The sequence below is a fragment of the Juglans microcarpa x Juglans regia genome, chromosome 4D, assembly GCF_004785595.1.
Source record: "Juglans microcarpa x Juglans regia isolate MS1-56 chromosome 4D, Jm3101_v1.0, whole genome shotgun sequence".
Lineage (NCBI taxonomy): Eukaryota > Viridiplantae > Streptophyta > Magnoliopsida > Fagales > Juglandaceae > Juglans > Juglans microcarpa x Juglans regia.
This window is the reverse complement of record NC_054600.1, coordinates 4085352-4108736: the sequence shown is the minus strand read 5'-3', so window position 1 is coordinate 4108736 and position 23385 is coordinate 4085352. Positions and strand designations below refer to the sequence as shown.

General features: G+C 36.7%; 1 protein-coding gene and 1 long non-coding RNA gene across 4 annotated transcripts; both read left to right on the top strand.

Annotated features, from left to right (window-relative positions):
* Positions 1–42: 42 nt before the first annotated feature.
* On the top strand, positions 43–22733 carry LOC121259578. Its single transcript, XR_005939602.1, has 4 exons — positions 43–143; positions 5510–5515; positions 15668–15672; positions 22699–22733. It is a non-coding gene; the product is annotated as an uncharacterized LOC121259578 (long non-coding RNA).
* On the top strand, positions 16250–20808 carry LOC121259577 (probable L-cysteine desulfhydrase, chloroplastic). Of its 3 annotated transcripts, none has more exons than XM_041161212.1 (2): positions 16250–18077; positions 19468–19589. In XM_041161212.1, exon 1 carries the CDS (start codon positions 16736–16738, stop codon positions 18071–18073), a length of 1338 nt encoding a protein of 445 aa, XP_041017146.1. In that variant the 5' UTR covers positions 16250–16735; the 3' UTR covers positions 18074–18077; positions 19468–19589. The 3 variants fall into 3 exon arrangements, with proteins under 3 accessions (XP_041017146.1, XP_041017145.1, XP_041017143.1); XM_041161211.1 differs by lacking the exon at positions 19468–19589 and adding an exon at positions 18690–19107; XM_041161209.1 differs by lacking the exon at positions 19468–19589 and adding an exon at positions 20447–20808 and having other exon boundaries at positions 16251–18077.
* Positions 22734–23385: the final 652 nt, after the last annotated feature.

The window sequence follows — 23385 nt, the reverse complement described above, 5'->3', positions numbered from 1 at the left end:
TTTACTGCAGTCTATGCCGGGTATCCTTGCGCCTGACTTTTTTGCAGACTAATATGCAGCATTTGACTAGGCGAAAATAACTTGTAGTTCAGTCAATCGTGGATGAGACTCGACGGAGAAAAAGTTCTGTTTGGCAATAATAAGTTAGGGGTTTAGGATGTGTTTAGATGTTGTGTTGTGTTGTGTTGTGTTGTGTTGAGTTGAAATAATAAAATATTATTAAAATATTATTTTTTAATATTATTATTATTTTGAGATTTAAAAAAGTTGAATTATTTATTATATTTTGTGTTAAAATTTAAAAAAATTATAATAATAAATTAAAATGAATTGAGTTTAGTTTAATTTTCAAACAAGCCTTAGTTTAACTAGTTATAGACATGCACACTGCATGTAGGCCTTATTGAATAAAATATTAACTGTGGGATATGTGCACCGGTCATTTTATGCAGCTATGTTTTCTTTCTCAACTCAACTGATAATGCTATTTAACCATTCAAAATTTACGATGATTGACATTATCAGGTAGTGCACGTAATTTATTAAAAAATAAATTATAAATATAAATATAAAATGGGCAAAAACAATTTAAAATTTTAGATTTTTTTTTTATATTTTCATACGTCTTTTTAATTTAAATATAATTTTTTTTATGACTTTTTTTTTTTTGTTTTTAATAAACTTTGTGGGGTTACAGGATGATGTCATGTCAAGATGGCCTAATAACTGTATTCTTTTTAAACAGTAAAAAGTATAAAAATTCTGTCATGCCTACCAATTCTTACTGTTTTACTTGAGTGTTTGAAAAAAAAAAAAAAATATTTTGTATTTAATGATTAAAGAAATAATTTTATGTATATTTTTTTTATTTTTTAAAAATATTTAAAAAATGCGAATAAAAAAAAAAAAAGGTTACAAAAGCAATAAGTGGTAACAATGAGCGGTGCTACTCTGCCGGTGCTACTCATGCAGCAGAGTAGCACCGCTCAAAATATTTAAGTCAGAAAATTATTAAACTTTCGAACCTCAAGTTGGGTAAAAAATAAAAGCACCCTAGGAAAAACTATTTGGTTGTTGAACCAAATTCAATTCAATTTATCTCAAATCAATATTTATCTCAAATCAATTATTAATGAGATTCACTATTTTTTTAATTCTTCATAAAAAAGTTAAATTTATCTCAACTTACTTCATACGTTTCAACCTAAAAAATTAAACTTATATCAACTTTAAAAAGTTAAATTCATATCAATGGAACCTGCAAAATATGACTATTCATAATTTAATTCATCTCAACATCCAAACGCAACCTTACTGCAACCAAATTGGACCACCAGAAACATAAAACCTTAAGGAAGGAGAATATGTAATTTATTTGGGATAAAAAAGGAAATGTACTAGGAGAAGAATTATTAATTTTATTTTTAGATAAGAAAAAACCAACTTCTACAACAACAAATAATTATGTAAATAAAATAAATAATTATTTAAAGATTGAATTCAAAGACTTCAAATTTTAATTTATCGAAGCTTAAAAATGATTTAATTTATGAGAGAATGGATGTTTAAGAAAATAGTAATGGAAGGGTCTAAATACCCCCAATAGATCGCGGGGTGTTGACATGGGCTCGACCCTCCATAGCCCAACAAGGCGTATGAAGCCTAAATACCCATCTAACCCGATAAGGTCTGAGCTAAACTGATAAGGAAGGCTCCCGCCCATTGTCTTGGCACGGTTAAGGATATTTATTCACTCAAAACAAATAGATAACTCTAAAAGACTGAGATTTAAGTTTCAAATGATAGATAAAGTGATTAAACCCAAGGGATAAAAAGGGTGAGAGGATTATTTAAAGGGGGCAGGTACGTAAAATACTCAAGAAATGATTTGGTATAGAGATTACTCTGATAATTACTGACTTAAGCATCAGAGGCTCCACTTCTCCGCCCCGGTGCCTTTTATCATTTGGTTGCAAGAGATCAAGGGTGATGAGCGGTGAAACACGTCCAAAACAATTGACGTTGTCTGTGAGATCTAATATATCTTACAAATCGGCATGCTTTTCACATGCCCATCACTACTCGGTCTCAAGCAACTAGAGTTCAGGAAGATACTTCAATAAATATGAAGGAAAGACTAGCAGAAATGGAAGAAATAGTGAAGAAACTCACCTCAGAAGTAGACTCGTTGCAAAAGGAGAACGAGGCCCTCAAGGCTCGGAATAGGCCGTCGGGAGAAGATGCAACACCCAATCAACCTGACAGAGATGAGACTGAGGCAGACAGTGCTGGCACCAGTAAAGGTCATCAGGAGGAAGAAGACATGAAGAAAATACACCATGATTTACGCAGCCTGATGGATAAGTATGAAGAAATGACCAAAAAGATAAACACATCCTCAACGGTTGATCAGTTGTTAACTGGCACCAACTTACCCTACACCTTAGAGATCATGGCAGTCTCGCTTCCACAAAAGTTCAAAGTCCCATCGATAGACATGTACGATGGCTCCAAGGATCCGGTGGATCATTTGGAGACTTTCAAGGCCCATATGACTCTCCATGGGTTCCTATGAGAGATTGCATACAGAGCTTTTCCTTTAACACTAAAGGGAACGGCTAGAGGATGGTTTGGGGCGTTGCAACCAGGCTCCATTGAAAATTTTGAAGAACTCAACAGACAGTTCATTGTCCAATTTATGGCCAGTTGGTGGAGGAGGAGACCGGCGGCTTACTTATTAACAATAAAACAGAGGGAAAACAAGAGTTTGAAAGCATACTTGGAACGATTCAATAAAGAGAGAATGATGGCAGATGACCAGGATAAGAAAATCATGTTGGCTGCATTACTTGGGGAATATGGCCGAGGAGTCCCTTTATGGCTAAGCTAGCAAGGAAAATCTCATCCACCTTATGAGAATTTATGGATCGGGCGAACGACTTTGTGAATGCTGAGGATACATTGATCGCCCTCACTACCTGATTGGGGCGAAAAGAGGAGAATGCATCAAGGGAGGGCCATATTCAAGAAAATATCTAGAAGTTGAGGAAAAATCAGTACGACAAAAGGCGAGAATGTGGGAGGTATAATAGTGGTCACGATCACTATTCCAGTGCACATGACCAGGGCAAAACAAAAAGTAATAGGCAAGATGAGGATCGCAGGCAATGACAGTAAAGGTACTGCACGTACCACAAGGCGAATGACCATCGAACTGAGGATTGCCATACGTTCAAACAAAAAATCGAGGAATTGAAAGGAAATGGAGAGCTGGAGCGTACTGTGGCTGAGAGCATATTACCACCACGACACTGGAATGACAAGAAACAAGAGCACGAGGATAGACGAAGTAGAAGCCTAAAGAGGGGATCCCTTAAAAGGGCAAGAAGGTCACAAGAACCAAGAAACGGGCAGTCTAGGCAAGAAGTAGATAGTCGGAGACCGCCTCTAGGAGAAATCCATACTATAACTGGTGGATATGCGGGAGGTGGACCAACCTCATTGGGGAGAAAGGCTTATGCAAGACAAGCAAGGTACAAAGAAATTTACAATGTAAAGAGGCCTGTGAAGCTGGCCCGGATGCATAACTCACCCCCAATCTTCTTTAGCGAAGAGGATTCTAGGGGGTGGTATACCTGCATGATGACACGATAGTTGTGACAATGCAGGTCGCAAATTCTATGACAAGAAGAATATTGATAGACAACGAGAGCTCGTCAGACATTTTATTTTGGGATGCTTTTATAAAGATGGGATTAAATGTCAGCCAACTTTGCCCGGCACCAACCATGGTGAAAGGATTTACAAGGGACGCGGTTCAACCAATGGGGTCCATCACACTACTGGTGTTAGTAGGAACTGACCCTTGCATTGCCACCAATATGACTGAGTTCCTAGTGGTCAGAACTCAATCATCCTACAATGTCATAATAGGTCGACTAACGTTGAGTGCTTTGAAGGCGGTTACATCCACTTTTCACTTAAAAATGAAGTTCCTAACGCCATCAGAAGTTGGCCATGTACGTAGAGAGCAAGTACTCGCTCGAGAGTGTTACGTACAAGAGTCGAAAATGGGAGAGCGAGATGTAAAAATGGTAGAGCTGCGAGAAAATGGAGAGGAAGTCTTCTCGCCACCTCCACTAACAGTTCTTATAACGGAAGCAAAAATGAGGGACAAGAAGTAATCATGGCAGAAGAAGGAAAGCTAGGACTAAGGTGGGAAAGACCGTATTTGGTTACAGGGACCAACTGACAGGGAACCTATCGCCTAAAAGATACGGCGGGACATGAATTACCGCATCCATGAAATGCTGAGCATCTAAGGAAGTTTTATGTTTAAATTCTTACCATTGTTTTCACAAGGCTAAAACCGTTTTGATTAACTGTTACTTTTACGGAGGTTTTTTATTTTCATAACCTGAGCATCTCTCCCGCCTTTCTCCAATCAGTAAGGTTACGCGGTCGAGCATCACTCCTGCCACACCTTCTTGCCAAAAATTGAGCAGTCAAGCATATCTCCCGCCTTTCTCTAGTCAGTAAGGTGGTTGAGCATCACTCCTGCCTCCACCTGATAAGATCACCCAGCTAACCAAGACGAGTAAGGGGTTTCCAGATAAGTTGAACTCATTTTTGTTGATTCGATTAAAATCGAGGCGAACCACACTAACCATTCATTTAAGACAGATTAGCGTTTACTTGAGACTTGTATCGCGAACATTGAGAACCTCAGAACGCTTGAAATTAAAGTCCCTTGACATAATATGCTAAGAGACTTCGCGGGGTAACTAGAAGGGTCTAAATACCCCCAACGGATTGTGGGGTGTTGACATGGGCTCGGCCCTCCACAGCCCAGCAAGGCGTATGAAGCCTAAATACCCATCTAACTCGATAGGGTCTAAGCTAAACTAATAAGGAAGGCTCTCGTCGATTATCCCGACTAGGTTAAGGATATTTATCCACTCAAAACAAATAGATAATTCTAAAAGACTGAGATTCAAGTTTCAAAAGATAGATAAGATAGTTAAACCCAAGGGATAAGAAAGGGCGAGAGGATTATTTATAGGGGGCAAGTACGTAAAATACTCAAAGAATGATTTGGCCTAGAGATTACTCCGACAATTACTAACTTAAGCATCAGAGGCTCCCCTTCTCTGCCCCAGTGCCTTTTATCCTTTGGTTACAAGAGATCGAGGGTGATAAGCAATGAAACACGTCCAAAACAAGCAAAATTAAAGTTGGTGGTATTTAAAAATCTAAATGACAAAATGTCTGTATAAGAAATGGAAAATATAGTTCATCCAAAGAAAATTTTACTCTAAAAATTATATAATTCAGTATATTAGTCTTTTTATCATTATGATCGACTGATCCCTAAGAATTAACCAATGCATCCAAAACTTTGTTTAAAAAGATGCGTTTGGACACATGCATGTCCCGACCTTGTTCATTTCACAATTTCATACAAAGAAACTCTTCAAATTCGTACTGGTATTTGTTATAGCACAAATAGTAGTAGGTATCTGATTTAACCCAGCATCAATGTCAAGTTATTATTTCTACAAGCGATAGAATTCAAGTGAGGCATTCCATCGAACACTCAGTGTGCTTCTATCTTCATTTCCTCTTAACACTGTAATTACGACAATATCTTATATGGGTTGAAAAGAACAAAAACCTGAAGCCAAGCCTTTTCCATAACATAATAAACCTTGAGCTTTTAGTTTTGCAACTGCGTCATCTAAACCATGCTGTGAGACTTTTTTTGATGTACAAGTAGACATACCCAAGCAAGCCAATTCCTGGAAAATAGAATTAGTTAAAAGAAGTGCAAGCTCTCGGATTGTTACAAAACAAATCCGAATGAAATAAAATTGGTTGAAAATGCTACGAGATATGTTATGACTTGGTGAATGCTTCCACAGAGGAGAGAAGGAGTTGGGTCTTGAACTGAAGTAAGAAGCCTTAAGTTGAACGAGTTTGTTTTTGGCAGGGAGAATAAAGAGACAAAATGCACGCGGCAGTAGCACATGAGTCCTTTTTGGAACGCACCGTTTAAAGGAGCCCTAATTAGAATGTCTTTTTTATTACTGTCAGTAGGAATATGCAGTAGGTTTATTTTATGTTTGCATTCTATTATTTGGGGAATGCCACGTTAGTGTATGTCAGAAAGATGTTAGTGATAGACATAAGGAATATATGAGAGAATGAAAGGAAGAAATAGTCAACGAATATCTTGTATGAACTTGGCATGAACACTGGAGGCTAGGGTTCCTCGAAAACCCCTTATCATTTATAGTCATTTTCAGTATTATTCAGTAATATTCCAACAATTTCATCTCTGTTTCATTTCTATTTCCTTCCCTTATTTCTAAATACAACCAGACCCATAACAATTGGTATCTAGAGACACCGATTCTAGTGGTTGAGGGCACCCAATCCAAGTAACAACAAGAGGGAATACAGAGGCAAGTTGAGTTACATGAGCAGAGCATCCAGGAGATTAGAGAGTAGATGCGTACTATGGTTGTTACCCAGAACGAAATGAATAATATGATCCGTTCTATGGCTACTACCCAGAACCTAGTACCTCACCGTGAACCACCTGTAGAATTCGAACAAGAAAACTTTGACCATTAGAGGCATGGGCAGAGAGGAATCAAACTGGATTTTTTACATTTTGATGGTGCATAGCTAGCGGGATGGACCTTTAAGACATCTTACTATTTTGACTTTCATCAAACACCTCCAGCTCAAAGATTGCTCATAGCATCATATCACATGGATGGAGAGGCACTAATTTGGTTCCAAGATGCAACGGATACTAGATAGTTTACGTTGGCAGACCTTCATTCAAGCCCTCCAAATGTGATTTGGAACCACCACTTACGATGACCCCAAGGAAGCAATCACAAGGCTAAAGCAAACTTCAATAGTAGCAATTTACAAAGGTCAATTTATAGCCCTTTCAAACAGGCTTAAGGAGCTCTCAGACACTCATAAGTTGAGCTGCTTTCTTAATGGTCTCAAAGATGAGATCTGCCTCCCACTCCGTATGTTTAATTCGGTGAACTTGAGTGCTGCATTTGGCCTTGCAAAAATACAAGAATAATATCTGGTCAGTACAAGGAAAATAGTGAAATGCAACTCATCATCATCTAGTGGTGGTCAACGGTTAAACTCTGGTGAAGGTCAAAACCAAGCCCTTAAACATGCAGCCCCTACCAAGAGAGTTTTCTCTACACAGATGGATGAGAAGAGAAAAAAAGGAGTTATGTTACTATTGTGAAGAGAAATGGAACCCCTCCCATATATGTAAAAGCCCCAAAGTGTGTATGTTGCAAGGGTATGATGAAGGGGAAGATGAGAAGTCAAATGAGGTTTCTTATGATTCTAAGGATTCTGAGGAAGGAAGTGTGTTACCTACTGTCCAAGGGGGACCTAAGATTTCTATTAATGCAATTACGGGAACTCCTATTTCAAATACTATGAAATTCCATGGTCAAAGTGGGGGAGAGAGGTTGGTGATTTTGGTGGACTCGGGTAGCACCCACAATTTCTTAGACCCCTCTATAAGCAGGAGAACAGGCTTATGTATAGAACCAACAATGGAGTTGTTAGTCAAGGTGGCAAATGCGGATACAATTCATAGTGGGGGACTTTGTCGAAAAGTCACCACCAAAATTCAAGGTAATTCTTTCCATCCATCTTATTACCTACTTCCTTTGGGTGGTTGTGATGCTGTGTTAGGAGTCCAGTGGTTGGCCACCTTAGGACCCATTATTTGGGACTTCTCTAAACTGTCAATGAAATTTACATTAGATGATAAACAAATCCAATTGTTGGGAATGAAGCCAAGTAGCTCTATCTTTGAGGGTGGAAAGAAGTTCTTGTTGGACAGTGTCAGTAAGGGCAAAGGACTCTTATTACAGTTAATTTCTACTTCTACTCAGAAAACACAATAGTAATTATGTCCTAAAATGCAGCTTTTACTCAAGGAATTTAACAAGGTTTTTGAAGAACCTACTGGGTTACCACCCAAACAACACCAGGATCACAGAGTAGTGCTAAAAGAGGGAACCCTTCCAATCTCAACTCGACCTTATCGATATTCTTATTATAAAAAATCTGAGATTGAGAAGATTGTGACTGAGTTGTTGAAAACAAGGGTGTTAAGGCCTAGTTCTAGCCCATTTTCATCCCTGATGATATTAGTCCACAAGGCATATGGTAGTTTGTGCCTTTGCATGGATTATAGGGCCTTTAATCAGGAAACGGTTAAGGATAAATTTCTCATTCTCGTTATTGACGAGCTTCTAGATGATTGCATGGGGCTGTGATTTTTTCTAAGCTAGACCTATGGTCTGAATATCACCAAATTAGAATTGTGCAGGAAGACATATTCATAACTACTTTTAGAACTCATGAGGTCCCCTATGAGTTCTTGGTGATGCACTTTCTACGTATCAGGAGTTAATAAATGACATCTTTAAGACATTCCTCAGGAGATTTGTATTAGTTTTTTTATTTATTATTATTATTATTATTATATTCTAGTATATGGTAAAGGGGAGGAAGAGCATTTAAGCCATCTCAGGCAGGTTATGAATGTGCCGTGAAAAAACCAACTATATGCTAAGTTATCTAAATGCAGTTTTGGAGTGAGGGAGGTTGAATATTTGGGCCATATAGTGACTGTAGAAGGGGTGAAGGCCGACCCAAACAAGGTGGCCTCCATGCTTGATTTGCTAGTCCCATCAAATACCAAGTCCTTGTGGGGTTTCCTAGGCTTAACCGGATACTACAAGAAGTTTATTTGTAACTACGAGATCATTGCTGCACCCATAACTGAATTGTTGAGAAACAATGCATTTTCATGGAATGAGGCAACTGCAGAAGCCTTTCACAAATTTAAGTCTGTTGTGACACAACCCCCAGTTCTATGACTCCTTGATTTTAATCAGCCCTTTACAATTGAATGCGATGCGAGTGGGATTGGGCTAGGTATAGTTCTCATGCAAGCAAGCCAGCCTATTGCCTTTTTAAGCAAGGCTTTGAAGGGTAGGGCTCTCTCATTGTCAACTTATGAGAAAGAACTACTAGTTTTAGTCATGGCTATGCAGAAATGGAAATCGTATCTCTTAGGGTAGTCCTTTGTTATTAAGACGGACCAACAAGCTCTAAAGTTCTTATTGGAGCAGAAAGAATGGACTGTGGCTCAATAAAAGTGGTTAACTAAGTTAATGGGCTATGGTTTTAAGATTGAGTATAAAAAAGGGAGGGACAACAAAGTGGCATATGCTCTTTCTAGAAAAAAATGACAATCTGGAAAGTCAGGAGGTAGTTGTAGCTATCATATCATTTCCCACCCCCATCAGGATAGATGAACTCAAGATGAGTTATTCTACGTCACCAAAAATGAAGGAGTTGTTGTCTAGACTCCAAACAAATTAGGGTGTTCCTAAGGGCTACTCTTTGCAACAGGGTCTCATACTTAAGAGAGAGAGATTTGTCATAAACCCTAATGCACAATTTAAACAGAAAACTCTCCAATACATACATGACAACCTCCAAGTTGATCACTCAGGGTATCTAAAGACATACCAAAAGGCAAAACGAGATTTTTATTGGAAGGGGATAAAAAGGGATATTAGAAGGATGGTGAGGGAGTGCAACACCTGCCAAATGAATAAATGTGAAACCAACCCTCTTATTGGGCTCTTACAATCCATTCTCATTCCAGAACAGGCTTGGGAGGAAATATCTCTTGATATCATTGAGGTTTTGCTCTTGTCTCAAGGGGCTAATGTGATCTTAATAGTTATTGATTGTTTGACCAAATATGGACATTTTATAGCCTTATATGTCACAACCCCGCCTCGGGAAAGGCGGGATCGCAACGTACATACATGTCCTTTTCTTTCATTCTTTTCTTTTTCAGATAACACGCGATCGGCATGAACATGATACACGTGTACTCTAAATTTCTAATTTAATAAAGGGAACATCTGATAAACGTTCTATTTAAACATTCATCTATAAAAGACTCTCAGAGTTCATCATACGTTCATAAAAACATAACTGTTCTAATTAAGAAGAGATTTCGTCCCAACATAAAAGCAACACCCATAAACATAACTCATCATCCATAAACATAACTATTCTAGTTAGGGAATACCCTAAGCGTCTGTCTCTCTCTGCAATAATACCTTGCTCCCCAGCCTTTTCATCCTTACTTGGACATTTAAAACATTTAAAACAAAAGTGAGTCAAATACTCAGTAAGTAGTATACCATGCAATGAGCATACTAAGCATATATTCTTTTCTTTTGAAAACAAACATACATAAACATTTTGCTAATCTTGACAATGCTTTCATGCATAACAGTTTAAAGAATAAGCCATACTTTCATGCATAAACATTTAAGAAATAACTGTGCTTTCATGTATAAACATTTTAAGAAATAAGCATGCTTTCATGTTTCACTTTCTCTGACCGGTACACATTATTACGCCTCGTGTGTTAAGGTTAACGGTTTTCATTTGGACCTCGATTCTGCCCATGGGCACAGGTTGGGAATCCCTTTCCAGTCAGGGGGCAGCACTGGGTGCACTACTAGTACTACTTACCCGGCATTACAATCTGCCCATTCCTTTGGTACCCTTTTCATTTATATGACCATTACGTATTTTCATACAATAAGACATTCATTCATTCAGTCCTTTCTTTCATTCATTTCAGTCATTTTCATCATTTAACAGTTCATTCATGGAAAATGTCATTTAAAAACATGAACTTAAACATCGTATTTTCATTCAATAGTGCATTCATGAAAAAAAAAAAACATCATTCTAAAAGCATGAGCTTGAATATCATCTTTCATGGCATCCATAAAACATCAGTTCATAGGGACATTTTAACATCAGTTCATATGGACATTTTAAAACACTTTCTTCGCGTCACTTAAAGCATCAATTCATAGGGACATTTTAAAACATTTTCTTTGAGTCATTTAAGCATCGCTTAAAGCATAAGGCATAAGACATTCATTTCCTTTCGTTTGTAATCAAAACATTTTCATCATCTTTCTTAATTCAATGTACATACATTTTTATGAACAAGATACATTTTCATGATATACTACAAATAGGAATAATCAATAAGTTTGTTGAGAAAGCATGTATGAAAATCTCATGATTTAGAACATTTCATGCATGTATTACCTTATACACATATACATAATTATAATCGATACGTTGCTCAACAGGAGCTATCAAGAAAGGGCTTGTACATACTTATTCATTTATTCTTTTCTTTAGAAGAACCTTTGCAATAAGAGAGAGGCATTCTTTTATAAAGAGAACTTGGTGTAAGAAGCATGATCATAACTACTTACCTCTATGCTCCTCGATACTTCCATCATCAATATTCATATTCAAATAAATAGCATAAGCGTGTTAATACTTATACAATATTCTTTAGTCCTCATTTTAAAAGAGAAAGCCACGGTATTACAATCTAACGTATCTTCTATGCTTAACATTAACCCAAATGACTACTCCTCACCTCGACTTACAAAAGAAATCACTTAAATATTAAGACATGCTAGTTGTCCATGAAAATACTATTTTAAAAGCTTACATGAAAAGTAGTTACGAATTCATAAGCTTCAAGCAAGGTTTTTTTAGTTCAAGCTCACTTTAGGTTATGGACACTAGGAGATAAAATCTAGAAATTCTCAACAATAGGCTTTAAAATAGATTTAGGCATCTCAAGTAGGCTAAATAAGCTTAGGAAACATGCCCCTTTAAATCAACTTGTGGTCCCTCATTATAAAAAGGTAAGCTTATCAATATTTTAGATTCTTAAGTTAGGTAGAATTTAACCCAAATGAGGGACAACATAAATGGGCTATTTTTACATTAAGACATGGCATGACATAGGCTTAGGGGTACTTGGACAATTTTGCATATCATAATACATCATGCTCAAATAATCTCTTATATTTAAACTAACTAAGCTATGACCTATTCACATAAGAAACATTTAATTAGTTTAGATAAAACCTCCCATTAAAATTAAAGTAGCATAAAGTATGACAAAGTTACCCATTAAGAAACTTTAAAACTTTAAAACACTCAAACTCAAGTTTTACTCACTTAATACCTTTCAAAAACAAGATATAAAATTATAAAACCAAACAAAATCTTTAAACCAAACCTCTAGCATCCTAAAAATAGATTACCAACCAAATCTCAATACAAGGCACATGATACCAATATATATAATTTAAAATCACTTTAATCATCACCTATTATTAAACCAAGTTTAATAACAACATAGTATTTTCGAAATATAAGAAAATATATAGCAAAACAACTATAATACCATTCGGTTTGGGCCAAAAACAAGACATACATATTTATTTGCAATATAGGAATTTAACTGCACCAAAACACAAGCTAAAACAACTTAATTGGCCTCCAAAATCACACTAAAATCAAATGAGTCAAATTAGGATTTTTACCTTTGGGTAAATCCTTCCCAAAACACGAAAATGGTGAAGAGGAAGGTAGGTTCAGCCTAGGAAAATAGAGGGCACACTAATCCCTTGTCTGGAAGTCTAAAACCGAAGCATCAATAGTCAACAAGAGAAAAACTCACTTGATTAAACCATGGCTAAGTTTCAAAATACACAAGGGAGAAGGTTGAGGGTGCTCTTACCTTGCTATTTTTCTTTTGAGAAGAAGGAAAAATTGATGCTTGGCTTGAAGGAGATGAGAGGAGTTTGGTTTCTTGAAGAACAAAAGAGAGGAGGAGAAAAGAGGTTCGGCTTTAGCTTGAAGAAGAAAATGAAACTTTTTCTTTCTTTTCCTAAGTGTAGCTGACGGGTTAAGGGGACTAAGGGAAAATTGGTTTTAATTTCTTACGTTTTTGTGTAGCTTTCACCATAAGTTTGGAGGAAAGGCAAGGACTTATTGGTCTTTGTTTCCTCCTTCCATCACAAGTGATCAAATGGATGGTGAAGATCCATTCAACTCAAAATTACTTTTCACCTACCAATCCAATGGTATAGAATAATTGAGTCATTTCCTAAATGAATGAAATTAAAGGGCTTAAGGAAAAATATTTCAAAATCTAAAAATAATACCCTTGATTTATTTTAATAAATCATATTTTAAAAATAAAGCATACTCATCTTAAAATAAAATAATTAAAAGTAATAAAAATATTTATCTCAAAATATTTAACTTAACGAATTAATAAAATGACATAAGGACCTACATAGTAGGACTCGGGTATTACATTATCACATCCTTACACTGTTGTTGAGGTGGCAAGGGTATATCTAGACCAGGTATTCAAATTGCATGGCTTCCCTAAAGTTATCATCTTTGATTGAGATCCTCTTTTTTTGAGTTCATTCTGGAACTTTTTGTTCACTTTACAGGCGTTTGCACTGAACTATAGTTCAGCCTACCATTCCCAAACTAATGGTCAGACCGAGGCATTAAATAAAACACTGGAGTGTTATCTCAGGTACTACACAGGGGGATAAACCAAGGACTTGGACTCAATGGCTATCTATGGCAGAATGGTGGTACAATAGTTCCTACCATACATCTACAAAGGTCTCTCCTTTTGAAGCCCTATACGGTTGTTCACCCCCAAGGCTCACACACCTTACATTCTAGGCATAGTAAATAACGACTCTGTGGACCACCTTTTACGAACCAGAGAACAGATCAAGCAATTATTGAAGGAAAATCTCAACTTTACTCAATAACATATGAAATTATATGCAGATATAAGAAGAACAGAACGAGAATTCAAGATTGGAGACTGGATTTACCTCCATCTTCAACCATAACGGCAGAAATCTATAGCACCTCATCACAATCTCAAGCTTTTACTGAGATTTTACGGGCCATTCCAAGTGATCCAACGGCTCAATGCGGTGGCTTACCGCCTTGATTCACCACACTCCTCTCAGATCCACCCGGTGTTTCACATATTATGCCTCAAAAAGAAATTAAGGGACCAGATCCACTTGATTCCCACTCTGCCGCCAGTCAATGCGAACGGTGAGATTCAACCAGAACCTGAGTGCATTGTGGACCACTGTGTCAAGTTTCATGGTCATCGCGCCATCACTGAAGTCCTCATCAAATGGGCAAGAGCCACGACGGACAACAATACCTGGGAGCCCCTTTGGAAACTCCAGGAACTCTACCAACACCTTGTGGGCAAGGTTCTTTAACTTTTTTTGGGGGGAGGGGGGCTGTTTGTTATGACTTCATGAAGGCTCGACAGAGGAGAGAAGGAGTTGGGTCTTGAACTGAAGTAAGAAGCCTTAAGTCGAATGAGGTCATTTTTGGTAGGGAGAATAATTCAATAAAGAGAGAAAATGCAGCAGTAGCACATGAGACCCTTTTGGAGCGCACCATTTAAAGGAGTCCTAATTAGAACGTGCCATTTTGATTACTGTCAATAGGAATATGCAATAAGTTTATTTTATATTTGTATTTTGTTATTTGGGGAATGTCACGTCAATGTATGCCAAAAAGTTGTTAGTAATAGACAAGAGAGAATATATGAGAGAATAAAAGAAAGAAATAGTCATTGAATATCATGTATGAATTTGGCATGAATATTGGAGGCTAGGGTTCCTCGAAAACCCCTTATCATTTACGGTCATTTTCAATATTATTCAATAATATTCCATCAATTTCATCTCTATTTCATTTATATTGACATTTCTATTTCTTTCCCTTATTTCCAAATACAACCAGACCCATAAGAAGATATGTTTCAAACAAAAGCAAAACAAGTCTTAAAAAACTTGTCTGAGTTCCAAATAGGAAAAAGCTTCCAGCCAAATGGGTATCAAACTCATTTTTGCACCAGCCAATAGATGAATGACACGTAGGCATTCTAGGAAAAATTTTCATGAACTAGCATGCATGCAAGACCGGCTCTTTTCTTCTGAAATCTTCCTCCCTCCGAATCGTTCTCCCTCCCTCTCCCATCTCTGCACATCGTTTGGCTTCTTAGAAAAATCACATCCCTCCACGACACATAACGACTCATAAACTCCCTCTAGGCTTTCTTCTGCTTTTTTTTTTCCTGTTAAGAATATGATAAAGATGTAGGTCTGCATCGGCAACAAAAATGATAATTGTATCTTCATTTCTTTTGTATAACTTCATGGATCTATATTCGTGCATGGCAACTGCTAATCCAAGGTCAAGGGTTGTTTTACATGAACTAGCACCCAACAGATGAGGTCCCACAAAAAAATATAAAGATGTTAACCTATTATTGTTTGCTGCTACTGCAGTTTGGCCTCAGCAATATCGATAGAATATCAGAAAATTGAGGGCGCTTTGAAGGGATACCATTCCAACATTTTGTCATCAAAGATCTCAGAACTTTTGGCAGTCCTTGGGGATCTTTGGTCTAAGACAAGCAGCAATCCTGACCGATGCTTGCACCGGTGAATATGCAACATAAGCTACCTGACCAGACACCATCTCCCAAATTACCATCCCAAAACTATATGCATTACTCATCCAAGTCTTGGAAACGCTCTCTAGATCACCTACAATTATTTGTTCACATTCAAAAAGGGGCAAAAGGAAAAGAAAAGACAAACTTTTATATGCATAGTTGGTGTGTTGAAATGAACTTTAAAGAAGAATTTCCAACTTAAATTCTATTTATGAAGTTTTTACGTAACTCCGACGATGTTCCACTTCAAAATAAACAAGACTAAAAATGTACAGGTGGATTACCATTCAGAAACAGAGAATTAAATTGAACTTTCAATATACACCTGTACCACCATTACTTACTTAATATAGAACATCTACATTAGCCACCCATCTACGATAGAAATTTGTCAGTTCTTAAATAGTTTCCAATGGTATCAGCAACATAAAGATTAGGTAGCCAAAGAAATTAGAAAGAAACAATACCCAGACAATGGTCAAAAAATACCCAGACAATGAGTTTGTGAGTCATCGTGCGTCGTGGAGGGAGGTGATTTTTCTGAGTTGGAAAACGACGTGCAGAGATGGGGGAAGGAGGGAGAACGATTGGGAGGAAGGAAAATTTTAGAAGAAAAGAGCCGGTCTTGCATGCACGCGAGTTCATGAAAATTTTTTCTAGAATGCTTACATGTCATTCGTCTATTGGCTTGGTGCAAAAATGGGTTTGATAGCTATCCGGCTGAATGCTTTTTCCTTCCAAATAAAGTGCAAGTTGACGGGGAAAATGAGATAATCAAGCATGGTCGTGAATGTGACTGAAAATATAGGGTGGCTGAGAGAAGTATCGACGATTTTCGATTGCTTTGAGGAGGACGAGGAACATTTGCTCCGTCTTTCTCACTTTCTAATCCCGTAATCCGTCGAGGGTCAAGAAACTTGGAAAAATCAATAAAGTCGTAAAAGGAGGCATTTTGAAGCGGATAACTGATGTAGGAAGAAACCTCAACCGAATTGATTACGTGGTAAGATCTCCACCATTGGTTTCAATCGAATGGTCCACTTTTGTCAGATTGCACGATTGCGGAGACCTTAGTCTGGGGACCTTCCATGGTTCCCAGTTGTCCTCGTACCGATCTATTTTGCAGCTTTGCTGCCTCTGGCAATCCCTCTCTCTCTCTCTACCCATGCTCTCTGTTGCTCACACTCCTCTAATCCTCTGCGAACCCTAACCATAACCCTGCGCACCATGGCCTCCAACCATCTCAACGGTGACTCCCATATCCACCACCTTCCCAAAAAACCCAAACTTTCTTCCACTTCCCTCATCACTCCCTCTGAAATCCAATCGGAATTCTGCCACCATGATCCCTCCGTCGCCCGCATGAATAACGGCAGTTTCGGTTGCTGTCCGACCTCCGTTATCAAGGCCCAACAGGTCCTACAGCTTGAATTTCTCCGCCAACCCGACTACTTCTACTTCAATTGCCTCAAGGAGGGGATTCTAAAATCCAGGACTGTCATCAAACAACTCATCAATGCTCGCCACGTCGACGAAGTCTCCATCGTCGACAACGCCACCACTGCTGCCGCCATCGTCCTCCAACGTACCGCCTGGGCCTTCGCTGAGGGCCGTTTCGAGAAAGGTGATGTCGCGATTATGCTTCACTACGCCTACGGTGCAGTCAAGAAATCCATCGAGGCATATGTCACGCGCGCAGGTGGGTGCGTCATCGAGGTACAAATGCCTTTTCCTGTTAATTCCAACGATGAGATTATCCATGAGTTTAGGAAGGCATTAGAGAGAGGGAAAGAGAACGGGAGGAAAATTAGGTTGGCTGTGATTGATCATATCACTTCCATGCCTTGCGTGGTGATCCCTGTGAAGGAACTGGTTAAAATTTGTAGGGAAGAAGGTGTTGACCAGGTTTTTGTGGACGCGGCCCATGCGATTGGGTGCACTGATGTTGATATGCAAGACATTGGGGCCGATTTCTATACGAGCAACTTGCACAAATGGTTCTTTTGCCCACCTTCCATTGCTTTTTTGTATAGTAGGAGCTCGTCCAAATGCTTGGACTTGCATCATCCTGTCGTGTCTCATGAGTATGGAAGTGGGTTGGCCGTGGAAAGTGCTTGGATTGGGACCAGGGACTACAGTGCACAATTGGTAGTTCCAAAAGCTTTGGACTTTGTTAATAGGTTTGAAGGCGGTATAGAAGGGATCAAGAAGAGGAATCATGATAATGCTGTGGAGATGGGGCAGATGTTGGCCGAAGCGTGGGGGACCAATCTCGGGTGTCCTCCGGAGATGTGCGCAAGCATGATCATGGTTGGGTTGCCGGCTTCTTTGGCAATCTCAAGTGATTCGGACACTTTAAAGTTAAGGGCACATTTGAGGGAGAATTTCGGTGTTGAAGTGCCAATATACTACCGGGCACCAAAAGATGGTGAGGTTGGCATGATAACTGGGTACGCACGGATCTCCTATCAAGTCTACAATACATTCGAGGATTACACCAAGTTCAGGGATGCAGTAAACAAACTTGTTTGCGATGGTTTCACTTGCAACCTTCTTTCTAATTGAAGAGGTATGTTTTGCTTTCCTTTATCCGTTCTATTTTGATGGCTTGAAAGCTCTTGGTAATTTCCTACGGACTACAATTTCCTTTTTAATGTCTACTTCATCTGCTAGTTGTAAAGTATTGTTAGTTCTCCTATCTGACGTGTGCGTGATTGCAGAGTTTGTGTTTGTTAATTTGATACTACGTAGATAGTAAGTTTGTCTTGTCATCAATAAACAACTCTGACTTAGACCTTAAAATATCAATCTTCAGGCATGCCCATTACACATAGAACTGTACCACTAGAGCTAAAGAAAGCATTCACAATGCTCTCATAGAGGTAGCAGATTAGGGCTGTCAAAAAGCAATAGCATTAAAATCTGCATTTAATTTTGTCCTTTAATTGGAAATTGAGTCATTTTATTTATTTATTTTTGGAATGAGCATATTATTTTTCCCTTTCCTTGCATGAGAAGAACGTATAAACTAGAAAGGCTATTTTTTGGGATTTAAGTGATTATGCTGCTCTTGCAGCCCACCTGTTAGTCTTCTCCTTCATTTTAGGCAACTCATTTATCCTTCTTCACCATGTTCTAATATTGAATATTTTCTTACTCTACATATTTAAAAAACCTGCAGGGGCTCCTTCGAATTCCTAGACCCTCCACAGCTCCACTTGTTCTCTACCTTGCCTCCTACCAACAAGATATATACCCTAAAACAAATTTTATTACTATAGATTTGTTTGTCCATTTTATCCAGTTAATTCATTGTTTTGTCCTGGAAAGGTGAAGCCCCTCATACAAAGCTTTGTTCAGATGACCCATATCATGTACAAAATGAAATTCATGCCATTACATTTTTTATAAGTAATTCATGCCAGTACAATTTTGTCCACGAGATGCGATAAAATTGTATAATTACTTTAATTAAATTTACTTATAAAGAAATTCCTTTTTTTTTTTTTACTTCAAATATTAATTAAATCTGAACCTAACTGTGATGCTAAGCATTGATATATTGTAAGTTGTAACACCTTTAAGCACCATTCTCATATTGTGCAATGGAGTGGTTTGGATTCAGCGATGAGTTGAGATGGGTTGAGATGGTTTGTGAATAGTATAATAAAAGTTGAATTATTTATTATATTTTGTGTGGGAATTTGGGAAAGTTGTTTTGAGATTTGAAAAAATTGAATTGTTTATTATATTTTGTGTGGAAATTTGAAAAAGTTGTAATGATGAGATGAGATGAATTGAGATGGGTTTTGAATGCAAACGAGACTCGTTGTTTTGTCAAATATCAAGGATTCTGCAGAGTGATATTACTTGTTCTATTTTGTCTTGTATATGTCTAATATGAGTTCAATCCATCACTTCCTGAAAATACTATGGGTTTATTGCTGCTGAACAAGAAGGAAAACATCTATTTAACATGGTTGCTGCCCCTGCCCCAAACGGCAAGTGTTATTGTGCTTCCAATACTTGCAATGAGGCAAACCAAGTTTTCATGATCAAGAAGAAATGACTTGTTAAATGAGGCACCAGCCCCTGTGCAGCTGGGTAGCAAAAAGTTAATTTTGTTATGTTTGTAATTTAAGAATCTTTGTATGCCCAAAAATTTATTTTTTTCTCTTCGCCCCTCAAACACCCCCACCCCCCGCTCGGCGGGGTGGTCATCTCTTTTTTTTCACAGAAAATATCTGTATTATTAGTTATGTCCCTCTTTTATGGCAGAGGAAAACCCTAAATGAATTGGTGTTTTATTATATATGTCTCTCTGTGCTGTTTCATATCTTTAATTAGTCATTGGTGTCTGTTTTGCTGTGCTTAATTTAAATATCAGTTTATGTTCCCTTTTGAGCTTCCTTGTGCATTTTCAAGATTGTTGACTGGGATTGAAACCTCAATTCAATGTTGTCAACTGTGGTCAACGGTTCAGCTAAGAAATTAGTATTTGTTGATTTTGTAGTCATATGTTTGTTATGATATTTCTTGTGGCCGTGTAGAGTGTTTCGAGGCCCTGTTAGCATTATTCATGGGTTTAAAACCCGAAATTTAGAATGATTGGCTATTCCATAATAGATTAAGTTGTTTCCTATAGATGCCCTATGTTGGCTACTTATTTAGGGGGAAAAAGAAAGAAAAGGAAAAGAGATGCCCTATGTTGGCATGGAGTTGTTGACATGCTAAGGGGAAATTTTCTTTTGGTTCTTCAATATCTTTTACAAACGTAATTTCTTTCTGATAGGTAATATCTTTTACAAAGTCATTATACTCTTGGTGGATTCCTTGTAAGGAAAAGTCATTCAATAAGTGTCAGTTGTTTCTGAGGTGATGTATTCTATTGGTCTTTACTCCAACGAGGCACTGAACAAGTGTTCTGATGAATGGCAGCATGGTTCTCAGCGTGGCTCGGATGCTTGTCTACCTTTCATGGTTTCGGTACCATGAACTCCCAAAATTAGTGGACAAGCAGCAAACACAGAGGAGCGAATGAATAATGTACAGTAGAAACAGTTAGCTTTTGTGATTCGAGTTCCTAGAAGAGATGTTTCTATATATATATTTATCTGTTGGGCTCTAAGAGATGCTTGTACATATTTTCTGACTGCTTGACATTTGGATGCTCTTTAACATTTGAACTCGGAGTTAACTTCTTTCATATTTTTTTTTTTTTTTTTTTTTTTGGTGCCATTCTCTGTGTACTGATGTAAATTTTCTCTGGTAAAGAGAGCTGCTATGCATAATCTGCCATAGTCTGCGGCATTAGACCTTAAAATTAAAATTGAGGACAAATTTAGGAGTTCTACTCGCACCCTACAGGACGGGGTTGCCCCTAGCTGAAAAAACACATAAAAAATTCAAATCCACAGCAAATTTACAAAACCATCTCAAATCCACTACACTACATATCGAAAACCAAAACTAGCAAAAGGAAAAAACCGAAAACATCCAAAAATTTGAGGATACGAGGAAAAAGAAACGGAGCTCATTTGGAGAGTGAGATGAGATGATAATTTTATAAATAGTAATAAGAATGAAGATAATTCGTGAATAGTAATGAGATAGTTTGAGTTGAGTATTTTTTTTATTTTGAAAAATGATAGAGAAAATGTTGAATAAAAACTATTATAAAGTTAAAAATTGTTATAATATAGTTTTATAATATTATTTTTGTTTGAGGATTTGAAAAAGTTGAATTATTTTTTATTTAAAAATTTAGAAAAGTTGTAATGATTATTAGTTTGAAAAAATTGTATTTGAATTATGTTTAGTAAGGAGATGAGATGAGATGAAAATTTTGAAATGAGATCTATTTTCAAATAATCCCTAATATTGTTCGAGTCAAACTCTCACAGCGGGTCTGTGCCACCAAAGGGGAAAGAGAGAAGATGCAAACACCGACCGTGCCGACTACCAGAGGGAGGGAAGGCAGCAGCGCACGTCAGAGAGAAGAGAGAGCTCAGGGTGGAAAAATAGAGGGGGAGAGGGAGAAGTGATTACGAGGGAGGGGGACGCTAAAATACCCACCTCTCCAAAAACGATGCCGTTTTTGTTTTTTTTGTTTTTTTGTTTTTTGGTTAAAAAAATAAAATAAAATCATTACCAAAACGACATTAACGAAATCTTATATGCGTGTGTATATATAAAAGAGTATTGTTTGCTCTTGCCAGGAAAGCTTTGAGATGGTGACTTTTGTGCGCAAGGTCATGTCACACTTTCACCAAAGTCCATGTCGTGTCCGGCAATTGCATTTATTTTTCTTGTCTCATAAAGTTCTTGCTTTCACAACCATAAACCCACTATCTCCCCCATTGCAATAGAACAAGCACTCTTCTGACTTTCGGATCCGGTTTCCCTACGATTATCTGCTCTGGTTTTCCGCAGTCTATGCCGGGGATCTCCACGCCTGACTCTTTTTGTGCGGACAAATATTATATAAACTTACTACTAGTCATTTCTTTAACCACTAAATAAAAAAATAAAAAAATAAATATAAAGTAATAAATAAGTAATAAGAAGGTAATAATTTTATTATTTTCCATCATTTTAAAGTGGGAAAAATAACTTTTAAGGCTTTGTTTGAAACATAAATTCATCTTAACTCATCATTGTAATTTTTTCAAATCTCAATATAAAATATAATAAATAATTCAACTTTTTTAAATTTTAAAATAATAATAATATTAAAAAATAATATTTTAATAATATTTTATCGTCTCAATTCAACTCAATTTAACTCACTTCAACATTCAAACACAACCTAACCAATTGCGGATGATACTCGAAGTCTAGAAAAAGTTCTATTTGGCAAGATGGGTTCAATTTAAGTTTAACTAGTTATAGACACACTGCATGTCAATTCACTGCCGAGCATTCTCCTTGGATTACGAAAATCTAAATATAAAATTTACATAATATTACATAATTTTATATTTGATTATTTTACTTAAAATTTATTCTCACATTATATTATTTATCTATTAGTTAAAATAATAATAAAATATTATTAATTTTATAATAATATTTTTTATAAATTATTTTCTCTATTAATTTTTTTTTTAAATTAAGATCTACAGGAAAATATTATTTTTCTTTCTTTTTATTGATCATACATAACGCCTATTTCTAGATAAGGTTAAAAGTCAATAAATTATATCAATCTACAATTATAACAAAATAAAAAAACGATGAAATTCTGCATTGCAGAAACTTTCTCAAATGTAATTTTTTTTTTTTCATCAAATGAGTTCGGAAAAATATTTTAATTCCTAATATCGAAGAGAGAGAGTGTTCTGAGTTAAAGAATTAAAGAAAGTATTTTTTAATAGACCAGGTGGAGGAAGAGAGAGAATGTTCAAAGTTAAAAGAAAGTATTTTTTATTCAATTTAATCTAGTTACAGTAAAATCTAAATATAACAGACAACACTAATTTATTATAGCTAAAAGTCATTTTCTTTGACATTTGCATAATTTAATACAGTATATTTTTGAACTCTATAATCCAAACTCTTTATTTTTTTTAGATTTAGGGTGTGTGTGGATGTTGAAGTAAGTTAAGTTGAGTTGAGTTGTGATGATAAAATATTATTAGAATATTATTTTTTAATATTATTATTATTTTGAAATTTGAAAAAATTAAATTGTTTATTATATTTTGTATTGAGATTTGAAAAAGTTGTAATGATAAGTTGAGATGAGTTGAGGTGAGTTTGATAACTAAACGAAGCCTTACATAATCCAATACGAATGATCTTAAATGTTGCTATGGTCCTGGGGTAATGTAAAACTTAACATTTAAGGTAATAGAGTCTTGATGTTGTGTCTATCT